Here is a 23,946-nt window from a genome sequence, read left to right as displayed (position 1 = left end):
TCCCAAAATAGCTCTTGGAGGTAAGACTGTCCACAGTTCCAAGTCCACTGCACTTGGAACTTTGACCCCAGCTGCTGAGATGTAGTCCTCCTGGCCACCCCCAGCCTTGCTGGATGGACCTCGACCTGCCCACAATCTGAGACTGCCTGTTTTTCCACATCCTCCCTGGGACTCGTAGCTATCTGTAGCTTTGTGTTTGTCTGACTGGTAGCAAGGAGGCTTTGCTTTAGTTAGAAGCTCTCAGATCCTGGATAGGAGTAAACCTCTTCCACCCATGGGCATTTTGCATCCATTTAGTCAGTTGCCCATGGCACCTGGGTCAACCCTCAGGTGTGGCAGATGGGTCTGACTCTGCAGTTCCACTCTCTTGAAACTTCCGTCCTCAACCTACAAATCAGAAGCACACTCACTTGTCCAACGTCACACTTAGGAGGCACCGGATCCAAGAGGCAGATCCTGGGTGGAACCTCTGACCCCACAGCTGCTTCCACAGGCACAGAAGAGGCTGTCGGGCCTCAGAGGAAATAACAGTAATGGTAACTACTTATGACCAACCAGAAAAAGAATTGAGTTTCTGAGCCTCAGTTTCTTCCTCCACAAAATGGGCTGAGAAGGGCACCTAGTGCGGAGTCTTGGGTAAAGGACCGAATGTGAAGATATCTACAAATCTTGGTGACTATTATGATGATTATATTATAAAATATTAGCCTGAGGCCTGGGTAACTGGCTCTGAATAGGACAGACCTGATCACACTTGGTCACTGGCGAGATTCCTCGATCCCTCAAACTCAGGACTGACTCCTGAACTCAGGAAATGCCTAGAGGGTCCTGCCTGTCAATTTCCTCTTCTAGAAACTAAGGAAGAAACTGCTGGAATGGGAGAAGAAACATTTGAACCCCTGTGCCTGACAGTTACCTCAGCCTCATTTCAATATTAAAATCCCGCTAGGAACATTCATCCCAAGTCCTACTAAAAGGGACCTGCTTGCCCCCACTGGGAGAGTGCCTTTGGACGTTATTCCCTGTGATGTCCCCATTTGTACGAATAAAGTGACCTTGTGAGGCAACACTGCTTGGTGTGGCCTCTGTCCATAGCTCACTGAGGAGGGGATCCACTTCGTAGGTCCCGGTAATGGTTTTACATGGTTAGTCTAGAGCAACACTTCCAGAGATCCACAAAAATATGCAGATCAGAACATTCACTGTAGCATTCTTTATAAGCCCAAAGAACTCGAAACAACACAAATCAGAGGGAAAGGGGGTAAAATAAATCATGCTACAGTTGAACAATGCAGGTAAAATAAGGATCACTTAGACATAGTCCCTGAAAGAAAACAATATTGTCAGAGGTAGAAGGGCTAGTGCAGAGGGCCTGTAAGGGTCTACCTACATCTGTAACCACCTGCGTAAGAAGTGTTTGGAAAGACACAGACTTGACTCCCCCGAAATGGGGAGTACAGGATGGGAGAGGGATTTCCCTTCCACTGTAGCTCTTTTTATATTGTTTGAAGGGAAAGTCTGTAATTCAGAGCCTGCATTAATTTTATGACAAATGAAATGGTTGTACTTTGTATCTTGGGGTCAGGGTTGGAATGTGCACACCTTGGTCAATCTTATCAAATGGCACACTAGGTTGTGTGCATTTCATGTAAATTTCACTTTAAAAGAAAAAAAACTGTAAACCAATATTGAATTCCAGGACATCATATCAGCTTACTTTCAGAAGCATCAAAAACCAAGCTGATCAGATGGATGGATAGAAGGACGATGGATAGATAGAAAGGGGATACAGACATCAGTAGTGTGTTAAACACAGAATCTCAGTGTTCACTGTTAATTCTTACAATGTTTTGTCTATTTGAAATTGTCCATAACATAACAACAGGATCCAAATTGTTCCCTTGCTCATAAATGTATGAAAATTGTAGTATGCATATCCACAAACACTCCTAGGGAATATGTCAACATGAAATCATGCTTTGGTACTGCCATTGTGACTGTTTTTCAAATTGTTTTTAATATTGCTATATAGTTTTATAATAAAGCATGGCTGAAAAAAAACATAAAGCATGGTTGAGGTAGAAACACCTTAATAAAAACTGTAACAGTGAGCTGGGGCTTACATTGTGACTCCCATGGCAAAGAGCTTCTCATATTCTGTCCTGGAGGAGTAGTTGGGAATGACCTGGAAAAGAGGAATGGGAGCCAAGGGCTGGGGGCGGCACAGAGGAAACAATGGGGAGGCAGGTGTTGGGGGCACCCAGGTCTCCCGCTGCCCCAAGGCATGACCATGCCCAGCTGCCCCAGGACCCACCATCCCATTAGTGATGACCAGCCTGGGGGCCCAGGGGGTGCTGGGGAAGAGACCCAGTGGGTGTCCACTATACATGACCAGGGTCTGCTCCTCCGTCATCTGCGACAAGTAGGACATCGTCAGCCAAAACTGCAGGGAAGAAGAAAGCATGGAGGGATCTGTAAGGTGAGAGGGCACACCGCCTCCCAAGTTACCACCCAGGCCCAGAGAGCTCACACAGCCCCAGGAGTCCTGCCAGTGCCCCATCCCCCAGGCCTTCATTACTCTCCAATGGATCCGGGTGCCTCCAGTAATGCCTGGAACCTTCAGTACACTGAGTATCTCCAGTGTTGGCATCTCAGGCATCAGGGTAGCAGAGACCTGAGTCCTGATTCCTGAGCCCTGGGTTGTAAGCTCCTACCAGGCCAGAAGACACGGTGGGGGGAAAGCCATACAGTCCAGTGTACCTGAGCCCAGTTGCTGAACACCTGTCCATTTCCTCCATAGGTCACGAGCTCCTGGGGAAACTGGAGAAGACATGATGTCATCTGAGATGGGGGGCTGGGAGGTCCCCCACCTCTCTGCTGTGCTCAACGGGGCAAGGTGGCTAATGGCCCTTGAAGAAGGAGTGTTAAGGACAGAGGGAGAAGGCAGAAAGGACAAGGCCCAAGGACCGCAACCTCTGCGAGAACATTGGCCCACCTGTGACTGGGTACGATCTCAGTGTGAGGAGAAGGTCAGACCTGAATCTGGGATCCCTCTGGGAACTCAGCCCCAGGTTAATGTCAAGGGTCCGTCTGTGACCAGGTTCTGAGGCCAGGGCCAGGATTGACGAAGCTCTTGCCTCAAGTGGAATATTTAAATTCTAGGACCATCTTGCCCTCAAGTTTAATACCTGGACACTCACCCCTGAAAAGGCTATCCTTTCTCAAATATGGGTGTCTGAGGTACAGACTGGCCCCCAAGGACGCCTGCCATACACACGTGACCAGACTTGGCCACCCATGTGTGGCTATCGCACACTTGAACCGTAGCTCATCTGACATGCTCTGAATGTAAAATATACCCAACTTCAGAGACTTAGTAGAAAAAAAGGTTGTAAAACATTTCAATAATGTGTATGCTACAGGTTAAAATGATAGTATTTATAATACATTGGGATAAACAAAATACAATAGTAAATCTTTTTTTTTTTACTTTTTTTTTACTTTTTCATGTGGCTTTTAGAGAATTTAAAGTGACACGTGGGTCTATTATGCCGATACTGATGCCCTGGTGTTGGTGCTGCATGGCGGTTACCGAAGTTACAGGCTCTGGGAGAAGCTGGGAGCAGGTTCTGCGGTATCCTCTGCATTGTCTTTACAATCTCTTATGAATCTATCCTTATTTCTAAATAAAAGCTTAAAAGCATTATATGTATGTCTTGAGTTCCATTTCTGCCGGGCGGTGCTCCTCCCATGCCTCAGTTTCCCCCAGTTGTTACCTGGGCCACAGCAGGGTCCAGGTTGTTCATGACCATGTGCATGATGGCCGCAGCAGCTCTCGTCCGACAGGGGTACTGCTCGATGGGGTAGGCCCTGCAAGGGGAGTCCAGCCACCAGGTGTGATGATGGGAGGGCCCAGGCTGCCTGCCTGCTAAAGCTCAGGGCCACACGGGCCACAGCCCAGCACCTGGCCACGCAGGTGTGGGCAGCAAGATGGCATCCTGCAGAAGTCGCCCGGGACTTGCCCACAGAAGGTGGTTCCAAACCACCCAGGCCAGCCCACTCTGGTTCTCACTTTATGCTTTGCACACCTGCCCTTCCAAGCACAGGGAGTTAGGCCCCTGCCCACCTGGACCTCCCTTCCTCCCCACTTGACGAGGTCCAAGTGGCAGAAAATGGATTTCGAGCAAAGCTGATGTCTGCTTTCCAGAAGCCTCTAATCCAGGTGGACTTCATGCGTCCCAGCTTTCCTTCATGCCACCAGTGCTCCTGGGCATCAATTCCAGAGTGGATGCCAGGCTGACAGGCCCTGACAGGAATGAGGGGACGTGGTTCCTACTTTATGGGCATTCCCTGGGGGCAGTTCCACACAGATCTGGCATATCCAAAAACAATGACGCTCAGAGTGTGAGCCCTGAGTGAGGGCAGCCTTGTCTGGGAACCATGGGAATGACAGCTCCTCCTGCCCCGATCCCCCAGAACTGCCAAATCCACAATGTGGGGTGAAGCCCAGCCACCCACATTTTCTTACAAGGCCTCCAGTGCCGTGCACTGCTCAGCCTGAGACCGCTGGTGGGAACCAAAGCTGTTTGAAGACACTGACAGAGGCGCCCCTCTAAAGCTCTCCTCATCTCGAGGCAGGAAAAGACATGAGGTTAAGAGAAGGGATTTCGTATACAACCGGGCTCCAGAATTGCTCAGGATTGACTCCCCTGGATGGCAGGCCAGAGACACCTGTCTGAAAAGGATTCCCTCATCTTTTGGCCAGGTTCAAGGCTACAGACTCTACACAGACCACAATACAGCCACCAACCCCCTCTCTGTGGGAGGGCTGTTGGCTCAGCCTACCATGGCTGTGTGCCTCCTAGTGTGGACAGCCTGGATTCCCCCAACCTGCTGACCTCCAGCGCAGTGCCTCCCACGCACTTCCTGCTCTGGGCCCCCTTGGAAGCTGCACCCGTCTCCAGCACTGACCTCATTTTCATGGTAGGGCAGAACCGGTACATGTAAATATGCCCATACAGTCGCAGCTCCTGGGCAAACTCAGGGGCCAGTAGCTCCTGGACATCCGGGGGGAAGTAGCGCAGGGCATTCCTCAGCGCCAGCTGGGGGAAGAAAAAGAGGAGAGGCAGCAGGGGGCAGGGGAGCTCCGGGCCAAGCTCTGTGAGGCCATCCTCCTTCCCTACTTGATTCACCTCTGTTCCACTCAGAAACCTGTGGCCCCACCCAGAGATCACCTAGTTCTCACTCCAAGCCCATCTACTATGTCACATCCTACAAGAAGCCTTCTCTGATTGTCATACCCTCTTCACGTAGACAGACCTCTAGACCCTCCCTTTGTTCATCCCAGTCAAGGAGCTGAGAGGGGTCTGTCCTGAGGCTTGCAGTGGGAGATGGGGACTCAAGGGTGGGGAAAGCAGATCTGCTTGGAGCCCACAGGCATCTTGTGCATTTGTAGGGAAGCAACACTCCACCAGCGGCCAGCTTGGCAACCAGACTCAGATGATGCACAACTGCATAGTGACTGCTCTGGAAATGAGATCACCCCAGATGCCAGCAGGCCTAGGGCAGAGCCTGGAGCCAGAGACAGCAGACCAAGAGAAAGAAGAAACCTTCCCAAGGTTTCTCATCCACCCCAGATCCCAAGCCATCTTGTCACTCCTCCAGACATCCCTCATGATCCTGGTCTGGCCGCAGGGCCTTGGTACTTAGACTTCCCTCTGCCTAAACCCTCTCTGCCCCCTGCCTTCTCTTGGAGGGTCTCTACCTTCACTCGGGCCTCAGTCCAGGTGCCCCCTCCTCAGTGGCCTGCCCTGGACTCCCCCTCTTGACTCCCAGCCACTCCACCTGCCTCTGTCTCCGTCCCAAGCTTTTCACTGTTGGATGTTCTAGGGCTTGCTTGTTTTATTGCTTAAAATCTGTCTAAGCTCAAGGAGGCCAGAATCCTGGCAGACCCCTTCATAGCACTCCTCCTTCCAACACCTGGACTAGCTCCTGGAGGCAGGCAAAGTGGGAGACGGGACCACAGTGACAGCCTGGTGTCTGGGTGGACATTGAGGCCATTTCTTCAACCAGCTGAATCTGGGGCACAAACTGCTTTGGGGGTGGGAGAGTAGGAGGTGAGTGTGCTGAATTTATTCCCTCATTCACGCAGTGCAGATCTGCTGAGGGAAGAGATGGCATGATACTTGAGGAAGATAGGTGGGCTTTGGACACGGGGAGGCAGGAGGTGACGAGAGAAGATGCTAGGGCCCATGACTGGGTACACAGCATTTGGCCTGGTGGGACAGAAGTGCCACTAGGGAGATGACGCTGGACACCCAGCTGGGTGCCACCAGGGAGATGACTCTGGACACCCAGCTGGGAGCACAGGTACCTGGGGCAGAGGGCTAGGAGCAGGACCACCTGTCCGATGCACCCAGAGGTCAAAGGCTGCATGGGTAAGATACACCCAGGCCTGAACAGCGGCTAGGAATATGCTACGGCAGGAGGGCCTCTAACTTCAGCAGATGTCGGAATCACCCTAGTGGTCTGGTACAGCCTCTGACCTGTGTCCCTGACCAGTCCCCAGGTGCTTCTGCCGCTGGCCCGGGGACCCCATTTTGGGAACCACTACAGGACAGCGACGAGGATGAACCTTCCACAGTGACACACAGTAGCCAGGTGGCTTCTCCCAACCTGCTGTTGAGTGAAAGACTTAAGGGACAGCTGCGTAACTCTGTTGACAGGCCATTCAAGAGCAGCTGTGACCACGCCACACATTAGAAGTCAGGATAGCGGTCCCCCTTCAAAGCCCGGGTCTGTCCCCTCTCCCTGTGTGCCTGTGACATTCGTGTCTGTGCACAGATGGTTTCGGCTGCTTTCTGTGCGGGCTATACCTCAACACAAAGATGGTTGTTGTTTTCTAGCTGGTGTAGAGCTTTTCTCATAAGAGCATGCCAAGCGAAACTGAGCATTTAAAGAAAAGTTTCTAAAGCAATACCTAACACACACACACACACACACACACACACACACATCTACACAAGACTTGACCTCACTACAAAGCCCCTGATAGAGTTATCTAATACACATGCAGTAAGTATTTCTTCAGTGAAAAAGCGTACAAAGCAGCAGCTCTGTTTGCTGGCCTGGATTCAATATTCCAAGCCTCTGACTGGGAGCAGCTTTCAGTGTCAAGATGAGAAAATGGTATTTAGACATGTTGTGTCTGCCCAAGATCCCACCACTGGCCTGAGGACCCTGGGAATAAAAGTCTTAAAAAAAAAAAAAACGCACACACACACACAATTTCAGAGGTGGATTATCATTGATGAAATTATGGTCCGCTAATTATATAATGCATGTTCTAAGTGGGCTCTCTTTTTTTTTTTAAGATTTTATTTATTTATTTGACAGAGAGACAGTGACAGATGGAACACAAGCAGGGGGGAGAGGGAGAACATCCTCCCTTGCTGAGGAGGGAGCCCGATGTGGGGCTTGTTCCGAGGACTTGGGGATCATGACCTGAGCCGAAGGCTGACACTTAATGACTGTGCAACCCAGGCACCTCTCTAAGTGGGTTCTTACTGACGAAATCAAATGTATTTAAGACACAAAAATTGGCAAGAATATTCTAGACAACTCCCACTCCCACCTGACCTTAATAGGCCTAAAACTCTAACAGAACAGTGGCCTGTTCCCTTAGGGAAAGAGGATGAATTCATAAAATGTTCTGGGTTCAGCCATCAGGTTGGAGAATTCAGGATGCCTGATGGTGTGGTGGGCAGGTAATGGCCCCCAATGATGTCTGCATTCCACTCCCTGAAGCCCATGAATATGTTAAATTGTGAGGCGAAAGAGGTGGATTTTTGCAGATGTGATTAAGGATTTGAGGATGAGAGACTGTCCTGCATTACCCAGATCAGCCCTATATATTCACCAGGGTCCTCGTAAGAGGGAAGCAGGAGGGTCTGAGTCAGAGAGAGAGATTTGAATTTGGCTAGGCAGCTGGCTTTGAAGATGGAAGACAGGACAGGACAACCAAAACCTGCAGACAGCCTCTAGAAGCTACAAAAGGCAAGGAAAGAAATCGGCCCCCACCCCCTGCAGAAGAAATGCAGCCCTGCTGCTTATTTTTAACTTAACATTTTACAATATAATTAATGTTACTGAAAATATATTATGAACTTTTGAGACATGTGAACATAAACCAGGACAATCTCATATGTAATATTTGCACCCCCAAAAATGGGAATCACCAGACTCAATCAGAGAGCAAAAGTACAAGCATGATTTCAATATCCTTGCATACACATCAGTGTTGCTTGCTCGTGGCCCAAGGGAACCCATTTTAGATTTCTGACACTCACAATTGTAAGAGAATACATTTGTGCTGTTTTAAAGGCACTTCTTTCATGGAGATTTATCCCAGCAGCCCTAGGAAAGTAATAGACAGTGACAGAATCCTGTCTTGGGAACAGTGTTACTTCTGCCAGAAGCAAATCCTTCCTGCGTGGTGGCTGATCACCTAAAAGGATACCAGTGTGTGACTTTGTTTAGCTCACAGAAGAGAGTGTGTGGCATGGCCCTGTTTGAATCACCCCAGTCCTGACACCCACTCTTGCTCAGGCTTCATTAGGTGCGCTCTGGCCCGAACTGCAGCTGGCCTCCTGGGTCTAAACTGTGGCTCAGGTGCTTGTAGCTGGGAACGGGGCAGCCTCTGCAGAGGCTGAGGCTACAGGGCTCCGGCTCTTCCAATCTCAGTGTATCCCAGAGCGGGGGGCTATGTGGCACATGCATGCTTCACCTCCCTTCTCCTCTTCTGGAAAATGAGCACAGGAACAGCACACACATCATAGGGCCATCTTGGCGACTAACTGAAGAGGGTCTGGCACATATATGTACCGTGGGAATGCCAGCCATCAAAATAATCATCTCCCACACTCATGGCCTTCCATGCTGCTGACTTCTTCTTCTAGTTGGGTCTCCTGCCCACCCTGCCCTTCTAGGGAATCTGGAGAAACCCTTATACTCTTCACAGAGAGTATTGTGAAGCAGCAGTTCATGCCCCTACTCAGAAACCCTCAGGAGCTACCCATTTCTCATCTGACACAGTCAACACTGCTCTTGGCTTTCAGAGTCCTCAGTAATTTGGTTGGGCCTGACTCTCCAAGCTCCACAGCCAGCTTGGAACTCCACAGGGCTTCCTTCACCCCCACAATACTTTGGACAGGCCCATCTCTGCTTTTTCACTCTCTGCCCCACTCTGTCTCCAAATGGCCTTCCTTCTTGGATTTCCCAGCCTAAGAACCCTGCCCATGTTGCCAAGACCACCTCCTCCAAGAGGCCCTCCTAGGTTTCTCCTGCCCACTAAACTCTTATAGGATTTGGTTGGGGCGCTTAGTGTAGACTCTTGCCTGTTCATTCAACAAACAGGTACTGGTGTCGCTGAAGCCCCAGGAATGAACCCAACAGAGCCCCGCTCTTAAGAAGCTTGAGATAGTGTGTTATTAGTGATGGGGACAAGGACACAGGTGAGAGGTCTTCAGGTCTTGGTATCTGATGCCCAGAACGGCCCCTGCGGGTGGGGCAGGATTTGGAGAAAAGGTCACTAAGAGTAACTGGGTATGGCACCAGGGGGTGCTAAAGATATTTCTAGAACTGCTGCTCCTGTTCTATGATGAAAATTTCCCTCTGCACCACAGAAGCTGTCCTGTGTTTGTGCTGAGAATACACTGACTAAAATTACAGCCAGACCATACTCTATATTTAAACAGAGAAATCTCCTTAAAGAAGACCAAAGAGGGAAGGGCACCCTAGTAATGAAATACTGTGCACCAGTTACAAGAACAGAACAACTCTAAACTCACCAATAACGAACACCTTAAAAAACGGATGAATATAGAATGTGTCTATATTCTTTTTATTTTAGAGAATCTTTTTTTTTAAAATTTTTACTTATTTATTTGACACAGAGAGAGAGAGATCACAAGCAGGCAGAGAGACAGGCAGAGAGAGAGGGGGAAGCAAGCTCCCCGCCGAGCAGAGAGCCCGATGTGGGGCTCGATCCCAGGACCCTGAGACCATGACCTGAGCTGAAGGCAGAGGCTTAACCCATTGAGCCACCCAGGTGCCCCTAGAATGTGTCTTTATTCTTAAGAAGGACACACACACACACACACATTTTGTAAGTACATGGAATGCGTGCGGAAGGGTACGCCCAAAAAGCGGCCATGGTGACTCAGGCAGAGAAATGGGGAACTTTCACAATTATAATACTTGACATCCTTGTCTTATAAAATTACCTGGAAAGTTTACACCAAAAATCAAAGAGACATGTTTAAATTTTAAAAAGAATTGAAAACAAGCTGAGGGAAAGCATAAAATGAGCTAGTGATAAAGTCACTGTGTTTGGGACTGCCTAGGAGAAGCTTCTCGTGTTTCTCATACATTTTCTCACACAGGACGCTTCAGGGACTGATTTGAGGGGTTTCCCCATATGACCAATTCTCCCCACCAGCTGGGGGGCCTACGATTCAGTTTGGTCCCGACACCATCTACCGGGAGCCTGCTCACCCTCAGAGCTATCACACAGAGTCCCAAAGACTGCCCCTCCCATTTCAGATGCCTGGTCACACATCCCATACTTGCACCTTCCCACCAACCAGCTACATAGCGGGCCTCCCACAACCTCCTCCCTTGGGCTCCTAATTTGCTAGAGAGCACACAGAACTCAGAGAAACATGTCTACTGGCTTATTATATAACAAAGCTTACCAGAAAGGATACCGATGAACAACCAGGTGAAGAGGTACACAAGGCAAGGTCTGGGGAAGGGGCGTGGGGCCTCCATGCCCTTTTGGGGTACCACACCTGCCCCAGCACTTCAGTATGTTCAGCAGCCCAGCTCTCTGAACACTGTGGTTAAGCGATTTTTGTGGAGGCTTCATTCAGCATATAGCATGATGGATTATTAACTCCATTTCCTGTCCCCTTCCCCATCCAGAGAATGGGGGGTACAGCCCAAGGTTCCGTTTCTAATCATGGAATGGTCTTTTGGGTGATGGTTCTCCATTCAGGAACCCACCCACAGTGGCTTCCTTAGAACAAAAGAGGCTCCTATCATCCAGGAAATTCCAAAGAATTTAGGAGCTTTGTGTCAGGAGCTGGGGTCAAAGACCAAGTACTAGCAGGAAGGGGGGCAGGGCCGAGGTCAACATACATCTTTCTTACTGTCTAACAGGCCCCCGCTGAAGGCTGGCTGACCCTGACATCCCAGGGAAGGTTAAAGGGCTGCAACAGCACAAACTCCCAGACCTGCCAGTAGCCCCTACTCCAGGGGTTTTGTTTCTGTACTTCAAGCAAATGGCGACATACCCAGGGCAAAGCGGAGGTGACCCAGCTCCTCAGCTCCTGAGTGCCCTCCTCCCAGCACAAGAGGCCATCACACAACCTGAAAAATATCGCCTGAGATGGGCAGGTGGCAGAGCCATTCGGGCCTTCAAGGTCAAAAGTCAAGGCCTTGGCGCCCAGCGGGGAGGACAGAGGGGGAGGAAGCTTTAACGACTATCTCCACGAGTTGAGCTGGCCAGATGAGCACCGCCCCGCCCCCAGCAACACCCCTCAGCCCCAGCACTCTGCTGCACCCTTCCCCTGCCTCCGCTCCGCCCAGCCCCGCCCCAGCGCCCCGCCCCCAGCAACACCCCTCACCCCCAGCATCTCGCGCCCACCCTTCTCCTGCTTCGCTCTGCCCAGCCTCGCCCCCACCCCGCCCCAGCGCCCCCAAGTCCTCCCACCGCCCCGCCCCCATGTTGTGAGCCCCGAAGGGCGGAAAGTTTGGGGGGCAGCCGCTGAAGCGCCTCAGTCTTTCTGTGGGGTGGGGTTGTGTGACTCCTTTTTTAATGTTCGTGCTTACGTATATTTTCTAGTAATGCTGAACAAAGAAAAAGGAGAATACTGTTGGTGTAACCGAGCCACCTACTTCATTTCGTCGGGCCTCCCTACCGCGTGGTGTAATTATTTGCCCCCAGCTTACGAGGGAGACAGGTGTACTCCCAGATGGTCAGACCTGCCGGGGGGGCTGGTCGGAGCGCCCCCAGTCCCGGGCCGTCTCCGGCCAGGCCAGGCTCTCGGGGCTGCGGGCGATGGTGGAGACCCCTGGCCTCCGCCCTGTTCTCACCAGCACCATCGCACCCCCAATGGGGTTCTAGCCTTGCGGCAGCAAACTCATTGCAAAATTTGGGGGCAGGCGGAAATGAGAGCTGACTTCCTAGACCCTCAAAGCCATGTGCGTGTCTGGGGCAGGAGGGTACACCCGCTGCTGTGCTTTTGGGGTACTTTGCCCCAGCTTCACTCCTCTGACTGGAGGCAGCCACAATGTCCCACCCTGCTCCTGGCTGGATGACCTTGAGCCACGGGATCCCCATCAATCACAGGTAGTTGGGGAGAAAATGAGGAAAGGGGTGGGTGGAGTGGCCGTCGACCTCCCCTCAGGAGGCTCTGGCCAGCAGGGATGGGAGGTTGAGTTGAGAAGCTGCAGCTCCCGCAGAGACAGCAGAAATAGGAAGTGTCCATCCGGACCATCCATACGGCACCAGAGGGCAAAAGGCCTGGTGGGAATGGGGACCGACTTCTTACCTGCTCCTCCAAGGGGCTGAGGCCAGGGGTCCTGACCGGTGCGTGGGACACCCCAGCCCAGCGGCCCCGGTTCTCCGGGAGGGGCCGCAGCGGCAGGCCGGAGCATAGTGTCTGGAGGCTGGACATGTCTGGCTGAGGCTGAGACGGAGGCCGGCTCTGTGGGAAGTCAGGCAGAGACCGCACAGTCACGGTCCAGCGGGCGGGGACCTTCTGCTCCACAGCCACCTCCTCCAGCGCCTCATTGGGCCCAGGTCCTGCAGAAGGAGCCATGATTAGGTCATTGGGTCGTTGGCCCCTAGCCTGGCTGCCTGAAGTATTGACCTGAGGTGGGGGCAGTGTTCTGGGGAGAGGCAGGCTTCATACCGGGGAGACAGCTGTTCAGGGGTCTATTTGTCCTGTTAGTGGGGTGTTGGCCTCAAGCGGCTGTTTTCTAGGACCCAGCTTTGGAGAGCTGGTGGGCTCTAATGTGGGGGTTTGCTTTGGCAGTCTTACCCACACAGGTGATGCTGGGTTGGTATCTCAATGATGGGGAGGCATGTGATCCTGAAGCTGCACAGAACGCATGGTCTGTGCAGAAGGCAGGCAGTGCCCCACCCCCAGCAGCAGGTATACTCTTCTGGACTCCCAGTGAGGTACATGCTGCTTCATCCCCCACCCAAAGCTCTCTGTGAGGGGCCCAACTGGAGATGGCTCTTATCCTTGATTTCATTAACAACCTTGCAGGAAAGTGCTTCTAATCAGTAGTGTGCTGCAGATGGGGAAACTGAGGCCCACGTCCCACTCAGACAGCCAGGAAGCGACCGCACTAGAATCCTAGCGGTCCGGGGAGAGCAACACATTTGGGTGTTAATCTAGCTCAGCTCCTGACCGGCCCTGTGGCCTTGGGCCTTGTCCCTGTCTACACAAGTGGGTGGTAATTTACCACTCAGGCTGTGGGAGGCACAAACAAGTTGTGTAAGCACCAAGGGCAGGACCTACTCGAGGCAAGGGGAGAAGAACAACAAACATCTTCCGAGTACTAAATGCACGCTTTGGAGCACGTCACGTGATCCAGTTCACTCTGTCCCCTCGTCAGCCCCGTGGAGTTCACCATCCCATTCTATAGATGTGGAAGCTGAGGTGGAGAGGGGTGCCAGGAACTAAGACCACAAAGTTGGATCTAAACCCTCAGAACCCAGAGCTCGGGCTCTATGCACCCTCCCAGCCACTCTTGAGGTCCCCCTGGAGGACCTCATCTGGCAGATAAGCCAGAAATCAGCTTTTGTAAGATCTCCTCATTTTGAAATGTTTGCAGTCCATTAGAAAATGGTTTTAAACATGGGTGGATTTTGTCAGCGTCGACGTTCTGGTTATGACAGAGCTCGGCAGTTTTGCAGGATGTTTCCGATGGGAAAATGGGGCACAAGGGATTGTTTCTTACAACATGAATCAACAAGAATTGCAAAATAAATCACTTTATTTTTAAAAACATTGTACAAGCTAGGTAAAAGAATGAGGTCACGGGTGTTACATAGGCCAGACTGGTTCTACGGCTCGCTAGCTGTGTATCTTTGGTAAGTTACTCAGCCTTCCTGTGCTTCGGTTTCCTGTGTAAAATGGAAGTAGTAATAGTCCCTCCTTCACAGGGTGCATCCGAGGATTAACTAAGAACACGTGAGGCACATCTTAATGCCTATCACAGAATAAACATCTGCTAAGATACTGTTCATTTTCCAGTTGTTGCCTGTATCAAAAAGCAAGGAAAAGTGTGTGTGTGTGTGTGTGTGTGTGTGTACACTACAAAGAACTGGGGAGGGAAGGAGACTTCTCACTGTAAAACTCTGACACTTTCAACACTGTCAATGTACTAAATGCCAGTGTACTAAATGCCAATGTACTAAATGTACGCTTTAAAATGATTAATTTTATGGTATGTAAATGTCACTAAATTTGAAAAAACCTCTGGTGGTTTTGAATTTTGCTCCATGGACAAACCAAATAAATAAAAAATTTTAGCTAATAAGGAGTAAAGAAAGGCAGGCAGGCACTAAAAGCCAAACCCAGTTTCGCTCAGAGCGTGCCTCCCTGGTGATTGATGGGGCCTCTCTCCAGCCGTCAAGTGCCTGCCTTAGTTTCCCCTCTGGTTGACCCCGGTGGCTGCTTCTGTCCTAGCCAGCCTCTCCTCCTAGCAGCACCTGGTGACCAGCACTATGTATCACAGCCTTGCCTTCCTGGTGGCCCCCAGTCCAGGCCACACTGGACCCCAGTCTCTGTAGTATCCAGCTGGCCTTCCTGAACCAGGCAGGATTTCTGTCTCTTGAACCATCAGCCTGGTCTCAGCTTCCTTTCCTACTTCTCCATCCACTTTACCACCTGGGATACCTTCTCCTGAACCACCCTGACCCAACCCCTCTAACTTAAAAATACATCCTGGATGCTGAGACCACCCCACCCAGGTCCATGCCCATCTTCTCTCCCAGAGATGGCATCAGCCTCTCTCCTGGCCCCCCACCTTCTCCCAGCCCCCTCCAGCCAATTAGCAACACAACTGCAGACTGCTTAGACTAACCCACATGTAGCCCAGGACACTCTGGGGATGTAGACCACCTGCTTGCCCTTCTCACTTCTCCATCCACTCTCATCGACTCCAGAGCCTCCTTCCTGCTCCTTGTTCACGCCAGAAGTGGTTGTAAAACCTGCCAGCCAGTCCTTGCTTGGGTGCTTCTCCCAGTGATGCTGGGGTATGGTCCTGCCCTCTGAGTCTGGGTCAAACTTAGTGATTATCAGGAAACAAACAGAAGGAGTTCTAGACTCTGTGGAGCAGCCCAAGTACCCTGGGATGCCAGGCTGGGGTGTGCCATGCAGAGGTACCCAGGTCAACCGCCCAGCTGACCTCTGGCACATGAGGGAGCCACCAGGGATGGCCAACCCTGGCCAGGCTCCAGATGGCCAGTCTCAGCTGCCCTCTGATGCAATAGGATGAGGCCCCCAGTGAGAAGCATCAAACTCACCCCCTTCCCCCAATTTTGACCCACAAATGGTGAACAAAATTTATTTTTTATTAAAAAATTATTTTATTTGAAACCAACTAACATATAGTATATTATTAGTTTCAGAGGTAGAGTTTAGTGATCCTTCATTTGTACAGAACACCCAATGCTCATTTTATGATGTGCCCTCCTTAATGCCCATCACCCAGTGACCCCATCTCCCCAACCCCACTCCCTGTCCAGCAACGCTCAGTTTGTTTCCTAGAATTAAGAGTCTCTTATGGTTTGTTTCCCTCTCTGATTTTGTCTTATTTTATTTTTCCCTCCCTTCCCCTATGTTCCTCTGTTTTGTTTCTTAAATTCCACAGATGAGTGAAATCGTATGATCATTGTCTTTCTTGTGAGTAAAATTTAAATGGTTGTTTTAAGCTGCTAAGTTTTAGGGCAATTTATTAGTTAACGGCTCCTGGTACATGGCATCAGGGCCTCAGCAAGGGCTGGTCCTCTGCCTGGAAATGTCCTCCTCCAGATACCTGTGTGGCTCCTCCCCACCTGACTCAAGTGTCACATCCTTCCTGAGGCCGGTGCCTGTCACCCTCACTCCTTATAAGCAGTATACACACTTCCCATCCTTTATCTTGCTTTATTTTCCTTATCTCACCATTTACCACCTGGAATGATCTTATATTTTTATTCCTGTTTTCTGTCCCCTACCCATTCTATACTGTAAATTTCATGATGGCAAAGGCCCTATCTTGTTCTGTCCCTCCGAGCCCCCACAAAGAGTAGGTAATTCAATATCTACTGAATGAATGAATGTGAGCCCCTTTAAGAGAACAGAGGCTGCACAAGGTGTCTTCATAGGGAAGATACTGAGGCCCTGGGCCTCTGGCAAGGCATATTCAACCCTTCTATCCCAAGACCCTACACTGAGGCACCCCCATGGGTCTCTAGGGATCCAGTCTCCAGGAGTTTTCTCCACAGGGATAAGCTGAGGCATTATTCTCAACTTTGACCACCAGGTGGCAGCCCAGGAGACCAAGGACCCAGAGGCTGGAACCCCTTACGGAGATCGTGGGCTGGGGGAGGATCTAGAATGCATGTGTAGATTAGATTTAGGACCCACTGGGCACCCGGATAACTGGAAATCTGGGCCAGTCCCAAGGCTCTCCGTCTAGGTCATCTGGAAAGTCATAATAATGAGCTTCTGTTTTGGTCTGTGAACTGTGTTTCCCACTTCTCTGCCATTTGAGACCTATCATCACCATTTGGAGCCATCTCTTTAAGCCGCAGAACTATCATTTACTTAATATGTTTCCTTAAAGAGACCTTTAAAACCTCAATAAATACAATAGGAAAGAACTTTTGTTATCACCACTGTAAGAGAAACCAGTCTTTTGCCAGAAACAGGCAGTAATTGTAAAAATAAATTAATTCATCACAAACATCTAGGATTTAGATGGCACTCACTGATCTATTGTACAGTGAATTGGGGCACAGAGAGCTTAGGCAAATTTCCTGATCTCACACAATGGTTAAGTGGCACCTGCAGGGTCTGGAATCGGATTTTTCAAGAACTACTATAAAACTGTAGTTCACTGCAGCAGCACCCTTTCCCACACACTCACACCACTAAGTGTTCACACAGGTGCACACCCACACACACACCCACACAAACACACGCACAGACACCTGTATACGTATCAGCTGCACCCCTGGTTCCCTGTTAGCCTGACTTCTGGGCAGCAAGGCACTAGGGTCAGGCCTGATTCCTGGTCTTCCCACCCCCACAGGGCTAGCTGGATGTTTATCGTTCAAATGTGAAACTTCACTCTCATCCCCCCACACACAGGAGTCCTCAACAAGCTGAGTGCTCTCCTGGAGTGTGGATCCCTTGCTGGGACCAGGTGAAGCACAAGAGCCCGGACTCCCAGTAGGGCGTGAACTGAGAACTCCCACCTCTCCTCCCAGAGCTGGCCAGGACCTACTTAAGCCAGAATTCAGGCAGGACCTGGGGACACCTGTGGAAAACAAGGCTACAGGGGGAAGTAAGAGGCACTTAGGCCTGGTACTGGGGACGGAAGATCGGGGCGGGATGGGGGAGGGTTATGTACAGAGGGCTTTTCCCCATACCAGCCCTTAGCCCCCTGGCATGCGAGGCCGCGAAAACACACCGAGGACACAGGCCTCTTCCGACCCACCCACCGATCTGCCACTTTGATGGCAAGGCTTCTTGGTCTCGGGTGGAGGAAGGTACCCCAGGGCAAACTGAAGGGGGCGGAGCCTCACCAGCGAAAGGCTCTTTCCACCCGGTCTCCACCCTTTGCGCCCTGGACCAATGCCCCACTTGATGGAGTGTGTGGCGTGGAGGACGAACGAGAGAGGGTCGCCACCCGCCGTCGCGCACCTCCGCAGTCCCCAGCGGTCTGCCGCCGCACCACCCTGCCCCCCGCAAGCAGGGCCCTCGCACCCCCGTGCCGTGCCTTGGTACGCGCCGCCGGGCGGGCGGGACCCGGCGGGCTGGGTCCCGGGGCGGGTCCCGGGCCGGGCACTGTTGCCCTTGCCTGGCAGGGCGGACTGCAGCCCCGCCGGCCCTGCACGGCCCTGCACAGCATGGGGAGGCGCTGCTGGCCGCGGCGTGCCCTGGCCGCCGCGTGTCTGGGTGCCGCGCTCCTACTCCTGGGCGCCGCGCCCCGCGCCCTGAGCCCGGGTGAGTGCCCGTCGGGCCCCTACACTGGGGGCACCTGCCGTGTCCTCCCGGTCTTGGGGGAGGGCGGGCGAAGTGGGGGGTGGCGAGGAGGGGGTGAGTGGGTGCAGAAAGGCACTAGGCACCCCCGCCCATGGCCCAGCTCCCCGAAAGGGTGTTGGGCCCCTGGGGAGTCGGTCTCTCAACGACCAAGAGACGTGATCCTTTGGGGCCTCATAGCCTGTGCGCAGGGACCGGGGTCAGTTGTGGGTGGCCGACGGCATTGGGCCAGGAACACAGCCTCATTTACCTTGCCCCAACACCCCTTGGCGCCCCGAAGTCCCTTGGCATAAGCTTGGGTGGGTTGGAGAAGCTTGGCGCTACCTGGTCCTGAAGGTGGTCCCTCTGTGCCACAGTCACCGCTGCCTGGAGCACCCTGCTCCGCCCCCAAGTCCGCAGGGGTAAGGACTTGGGGCTCCTCCGCACACATTGCATGGTCTAGTTGGAGTAACTGAGGCAGCTTGTCATGAGTCCGCAGTGCAAAGTAGCTGCTTTGGGTCAGGTGTGCGCTGAGTCTTACTTCACTTTGTCTCCTCCCCACTTAAAAGTGGGAAACTAGGGGCGCCTGGGTGGCTCAGTGGGTTAAGCCGCTGCCTTAGGCTCAGGTCATGATCTCAGGGTCCTGGGATGGAGTCCCACATCAGCCTCTCTGCTCAGCAGGGAGCCTGCTTCTCTCTCTCTCTCTCTCTCTGCCTGCCTCTCCATCTACTTGTGATCTCTGTCTGTCAAATAAATAAAATCTTAAAAAAAAAAAGTGGGAAACTAAGGCCAGAGAGAGTGAGGGACAGGTGTGGATGGCTAACCCACAGGCTACACAGTCTGCCAGGGGGCTGAGATGCCTAGTCAGCAGTGTGTTCCCATCTCTGGGGCTGTTTGCCTTTCCTGGGTGTGAGTGTGTTGGGGTAGGGAGCAGGGACGGGTGGGTAGGGGGTCAGTCTCTACTCCCTGCCCCTACCCTGTGTGGGCTGTGAGAATCCTCAGAGCCCCATCTTTGGTGACTCCTAGACAGGGTCCCAGGAAGTAGATAACCATGCCCCCCAGGGTAGGCAGGGACTGTGGGCCATGGGGTCAAGGTGGCCCAAAAGATGAGACTGAGGAATCTATTTTGGGGGGACACTCACACCCCCCCCCCGGCTGGGTCTAGATTAGTGAATAAAGGTCATTCCACAGCCTTACTTGCTGGATGACCTAGTCCCTCTCCTCCCAGGTCCTCAGTACTCCCATCTATCACATGGAGTGCTCAAGTTCTTCCTTATGGGGCTTCTGGGGAGATGAAGTTAAAGGAGTTAGGGAGACAGCACACAGAAAGTGGCTGGTCATGTTTAGGACTCATGATTAGGGTCAGCTGTCATGATTAGGGGTAACATTGTGCTCCCTTCATCTCCTGGGGTGAGGGGCTTCCTTCTCCTGCTTTCCCTCAAACCCCCATGCCTGCCTCCGGGCTGGAGGCCAGGGTATAGCTGGGGTCCAGGTGAGCACCCCTTGGAGAGTCCTCCCTAGTGTTCACCCAGTCACCCTGCTACTCGCACTGTTTCCCCCATGTCTGGACTCAGCTGCCCAGATCTGGAGCCCTCTACAAGCCCGTGGAAGGAAGCTCTGGACAGTTTCTACCACCACCCCCTTTCTGAGAGCAGGCTGACCATCTGAGAGTGGTGCTCCAGATTCGCGGCAGGTGCTCCTGTGTCCTAGCTGAGCAGCGTGTCCCCTAGCACCGTGTGGGCTGTGATCCCAGAGTCTGTGACCGTAGAACAGTTTCTGTCCACCCAGTCATTCAGGGACAAATGTTTACTCAGGGCCTGGACTCCCAGCCCCCAGAGCTCAGCCCCCGGGGTGGGGTGTGAGAGAGAGAAAAGGCCAGAGCGTGCGGGTCCTGGTATGGGGGTGTGTCTCAGGGGTATCTACAATTCAGTAGGCATCTGCGTGTCTGTATCTCTGGGGTTGTATGGGTCTCCCCTCCTGGGACATATCTTTTCTGCTACCTCCTCTACTCAGGTTTGAGAAAAGAGAAATGAGCCAAGGCACTGGTCACTCTCTGCGCTTTGTTCCTTCTCCTTCTAACCCTCTCCTGCAAGACCCAGGAGAGCAGGAGCTAGAGAGAGGGACTTATGAACCCCACCCCCACTCTTTGCTTGGGACATGTGCCCACTGGGCTTCCCTGTTATTTGAACACCTTGACACCTTGGCCGTGACAAAAGAAGGTTAATCAAACCAACCTACCCAACCACCCCTGCTGTCCGCACCCCCCCTAACCCCAGCCATGAGCTAAACCCCCTGAGCTCAGAAGCCAGTGAGGGTGTGCTAATGTTGAGCCCACAGGCACCAGGCAGATGCCAAGGGCAGACTGCTAGGTGGAAAGGTCTTCTGCCAACCAGCTGGAGGTGGATCCTTCTGTCCAGGGACTCTGAAAATGGCCTCAGTAGGATCCTCGGCATCTCTGAGCATGTCCCTGAAGCTGTGTTCCAAGTTGGAAGGGGTTGAAGGCAGGGTGGGGAGCGGGGTGGGGAAGGAGTGAGTCTCTGGCCTGGGGATAGGGCTCCAAGGCACAGGGAGAGTGTCAGCACCTTACTCCAGGCAGGCAGGTCTGGTGCAGTCCCCTCCTTCTCCAAAGCAGAAGGTGTTGCCACACATTGGACAGCCCTGAGAGGCTGTTCACTATAGGCCTGGAGCCCATTTACTAGAGGAGAAGTCTGGAACAGCCCACCCTGGTACCCCCTCGGCCCCCAGGATTCTACCAATGCTGATCTAGTGCCCAGTCACAGGGTCCTGGGGAATGAGGAAGATGCTGGGGGCAAGGTGGGACAGCTGCCCAGGATGCCACTGCCCTCAACACCCACCCTCACACCAGGGTCCCAGGGGCACCTCCACTGTCCCCTCTTGTCCCCTTCTACCCCTTGCTTCCTCTGTGTCCCTGCCTGGGCATAGCGATGTAACTCTGTCGACCACATATTTGCTGGGCACATGCTCCTGCGAGGTGCCTTTCTAGGGCTGGGAGCCAAACTTATTAATACCCCTGCCTGTGCAGACCTTAAATTTTTTATATTAAAAATCCAAATTGCCAGTTTGCATCCTCTGTCCCCAGAGGCACCCACAGGGAGAGTCTCCATGCACCCCCTTAAATCTCCTACCTCTGGTTCACAGCGGTGGCATGGGGAGGGTCTGGACCCACTTTCTAGGTTTGCAGGAGTGGAGCTTCTTCCTTGATGTTGGGAGGAGACTCTCTGTCCACTTCCGGGAGACCTGGGGTTGGGGGCAGGGAAGGGAGAGTAGCAAAGAGGTTGAGGTTGGGGGGTGCTTATTCCCAGTGGAGCCCGTCCCTTCCTTCCAGGCTGGACTGCAGCCTTCCTTTCTTCCGGCCACAGCTCTTCTCTTGGGGTCCAGTGCTCCCTATCTGAGGTTCAAGGCTGATGCTCACAGAGTTCTTCTCCGCTACCATCCTTCCCGTAAAGTCTCCAGATGGGGAAGGACTCAGGAAGCTCAGGTGGGGACCTTGGCTCTCCCTCCTCCTCCCTTTCCATGCCCTTCCTTCTCTGGCACCACAGCACCTGGGGACTCAGGCCACAGAGACAACTGTACAGACTAAATACAGGGTCTCTGATAGGGTGCCCCTGCAGCGAGGCAACATAGTAGTCCCAGAGGCAGCCATTGCTTTTAATGAAAAAACGGTATTTTGGTTCTACACAGAATAAATGCAGAAATGCCCAATGAGTACTGGGGAGTCAGGGAGCTGGGGTGCCAGGGCTCAGGTGGGTCAGTGAGGCTTGGAGCTGAGGTCCCAGCAGCAGCCCCTCAGTGCAAAAGCCAGGCATCTCTGCGGGGTAGCCAAAGGAGGCTAGAGCAGGCATCTTGCCCTCTACACCACCCCCACCCGCCTGGTGCCCCATGTCCCCTGCCTCTCACTGAGCCCCCTGCAGGACCCCATCCCATAGACTCTCCCTCCTCTCCCTTGCACAGCGGGGCCCCAGTCCGGGACTCTGCATGCTCCTTTCTCAGTCATGGCTCTTCGGCCCTCAACGGCAAGTGAGGAACCAGAGACTGGGAGCCACCCAGAGGATAGTGTCTCAGTGTGGACATCTCAACTCCTGCCCACTTAAGCCGGATGTGGCTGCCTTCAAGAATGGGTGGATCCAGGGGCTGAAACCATGTCTCCAGCTCTGGGTTTGGCTTTTCTCTATGGTTGCCTCACTTTTAGCGTCCTCAGTCCAAAGGGAGGGCTCTTTTACTGACAATGCCAGGCAGAGTCTCAAGGATGTGTCATATTGGCCGGAATTGGGTCACCTGGTGTCGACCTCTGAGCCAATTGCTGTGGCAGAAGGGGATGGAATGCTCTGATTGGGTAGGCCTGGTCACATGTCTATCCCAGCTGCTGTGGGAGAAGGATGCTTATCAGAAACATGTGGATGGAAGGTAAGCAGGTTCCTTCCTAGAGGGAAATCAAGTGGGCTAACCAAAGGAGGGGAGTGGCTGCTGGCAGCCAAATAAATAGATGCTCACCAAGCTGCTGTCCATTCTCAGAGACGGCTACAGTGCCTAGGGCTCAGAGGCACCTGTCAGGCCTCTGGAGAGTGCCATGAGAAAAGGCTAGCTGGCAAGACCAATGGCCCACTAGAGTAAGCATTAGTAATCCCATTTTGCAGAGAAAGAGACTAAGATCAGGAGCAGGGAAGTAACTTGCTCAAGGTCACTCAGCTAGGACCTGTGGGGGATAGGATTTAAATCCTAGTCTAAATCCCTAACCTTTATGCTTCCCACTCTGCAAGGCAGGAATATCTGGGTTGGACTTTGAAGCCTGCATAGGAGTTCACCAGGTGGGAAAATGAGGAAGGGGAATTTGGGGCAGAGAGAATGGGACAGACAAAAGCATGGAGGAGGGAAAAGTCCCCGTGTGCTAAGAGCTGTGCTGTGGGTGGAGCTCTGGGTTCATGAGAAGAGGGGGTGGGGTGGAAGCCAGAAAGGTACTATAAATTAGGTGTTAATGGGTGGCCTTGAATGGCATACCAGGAAATGAGGTACTCTCCCTATGGCCATAAGCAGCTATCAGTCTTTAAGTAAATATTCACTGACCTTAGGTGAGCTGCAGGGGTTACAAGAATTACAAGAAATCAAGACAGTCCCCATATAAAGCTGACCTTCTGAAGAGGCAGCCAGAAATAACCTCATTATTTCAGTGGTAATAAGTGCCATGAATAAATTAAAAGGAGAAATGGAAAGATCCTGGTGTGGAGTACGGCTCACTGGAGAGACCCTCCTTCCAGAGACTTCAGATTTGAAATCTGAACATGAAGTGTTTAAAGTATAAGGGCTCTTGGAGGAGCATCCCAGCCAAGGAACAGTGAAATGGTCCTGAGGTGGGAGCTCACCTAATGTATTCATTGCTTGGCAGAAAGACCAGTGTGGCTGGAGCTGGGGGTAAGTGGAAGGTGGGAGGTACACCAGGAGGGCCTCTGGGAAGGAACAGGAATTTATTGTTAACAAGTAGGAAGCCATGTGGATTTTAAAATAACCAAGGTAGGAGGAAGAGAAATAAGAAGCTGAATGAGGAGACTCTAGTGATTGTCCTGGACATAGCCAAAGGAGCTTGCTGCCCTGAGCTGACTACAGTGAAGGGTTTGGGGGACAG

General features: G+C 52.3%; 2 protein-coding genes across 2 annotated transcripts in view; one reads left to right on the top strand and one right to left on the bottom strand.

The window, feature by feature from the left end:
* The window catches only part of UROC1 (urocanate hydratase 1), a 40,614-nt gene extending 27,770 nt beyond the window's left edge, over positions 1–12,844 (bottom strand). The window contains exons 1-6 of the mRNA XM_004738669.3: positions 12,615–12,844; positions 4,972–5,102; positions 3,777–3,870; positions 2,761–2,820; positions 2,315–2,443; positions 2,124–2,185 (exon numbers count right to left, since the gene is read on the bottom strand). Of these exons, the coding sequence (XP_004738726.1) occupies positions 2,124–2,185; positions 2,315–2,443; positions 2,761–2,820; positions 3,777–3,870; positions 4,972–5,102; positions 12,615–12,740 (602 nt within the window). The 5' untranslated portion in view covers positions 12,741–12,844. The remainder of the gene's footprint in view (positions 1–2,123; positions 2,186–2,314; positions 2,444–2,760; positions 2,821–3,776; positions 3,871–4,971; positions 5,103–12,614) is intronic.
* A 5,104-nt stretch (positions 12,845–17,948) lies between these two features.
* Positions 17,949–23,946, top strand: part of CHST13 (carbohydrate sulfotransferase 13) — a 28,210-nt gene continuing 22,212 nt past the window's right edge. The window contains exon 1 of the mRNA XM_004738668.3: positions 17,949–18,293. Coding sequence (XP_004738725.1) covers positions 18,197–18,293 — 97 coding nt within the window. The 5' untranslated portion in view covers positions 17,949–18,196. The remainder of the gene's footprint in view (positions 18,294–23,946) is intronic.

The sequence above is a fragment of the Mustela putorius genome, unplaced genomic scaffold (genome assembly GCF_011764305.1).
Source record: "Mustela putorius furo isolate JIRA1106 unplaced genomic scaffold, ASM1176430v1.1 tig00003850_pilon_pilon_pilon, whole genome shotgun sequence".
NCBI lineage: Eukaryota > Metazoa > Chordata > Mammalia > Carnivora > Mustelidae > Mustela > Mustela putorius.
Note: the sequence above shows the minus strand (reverse complement) of the source record. Positions and strands in the feature narration are given on the sequence as shown.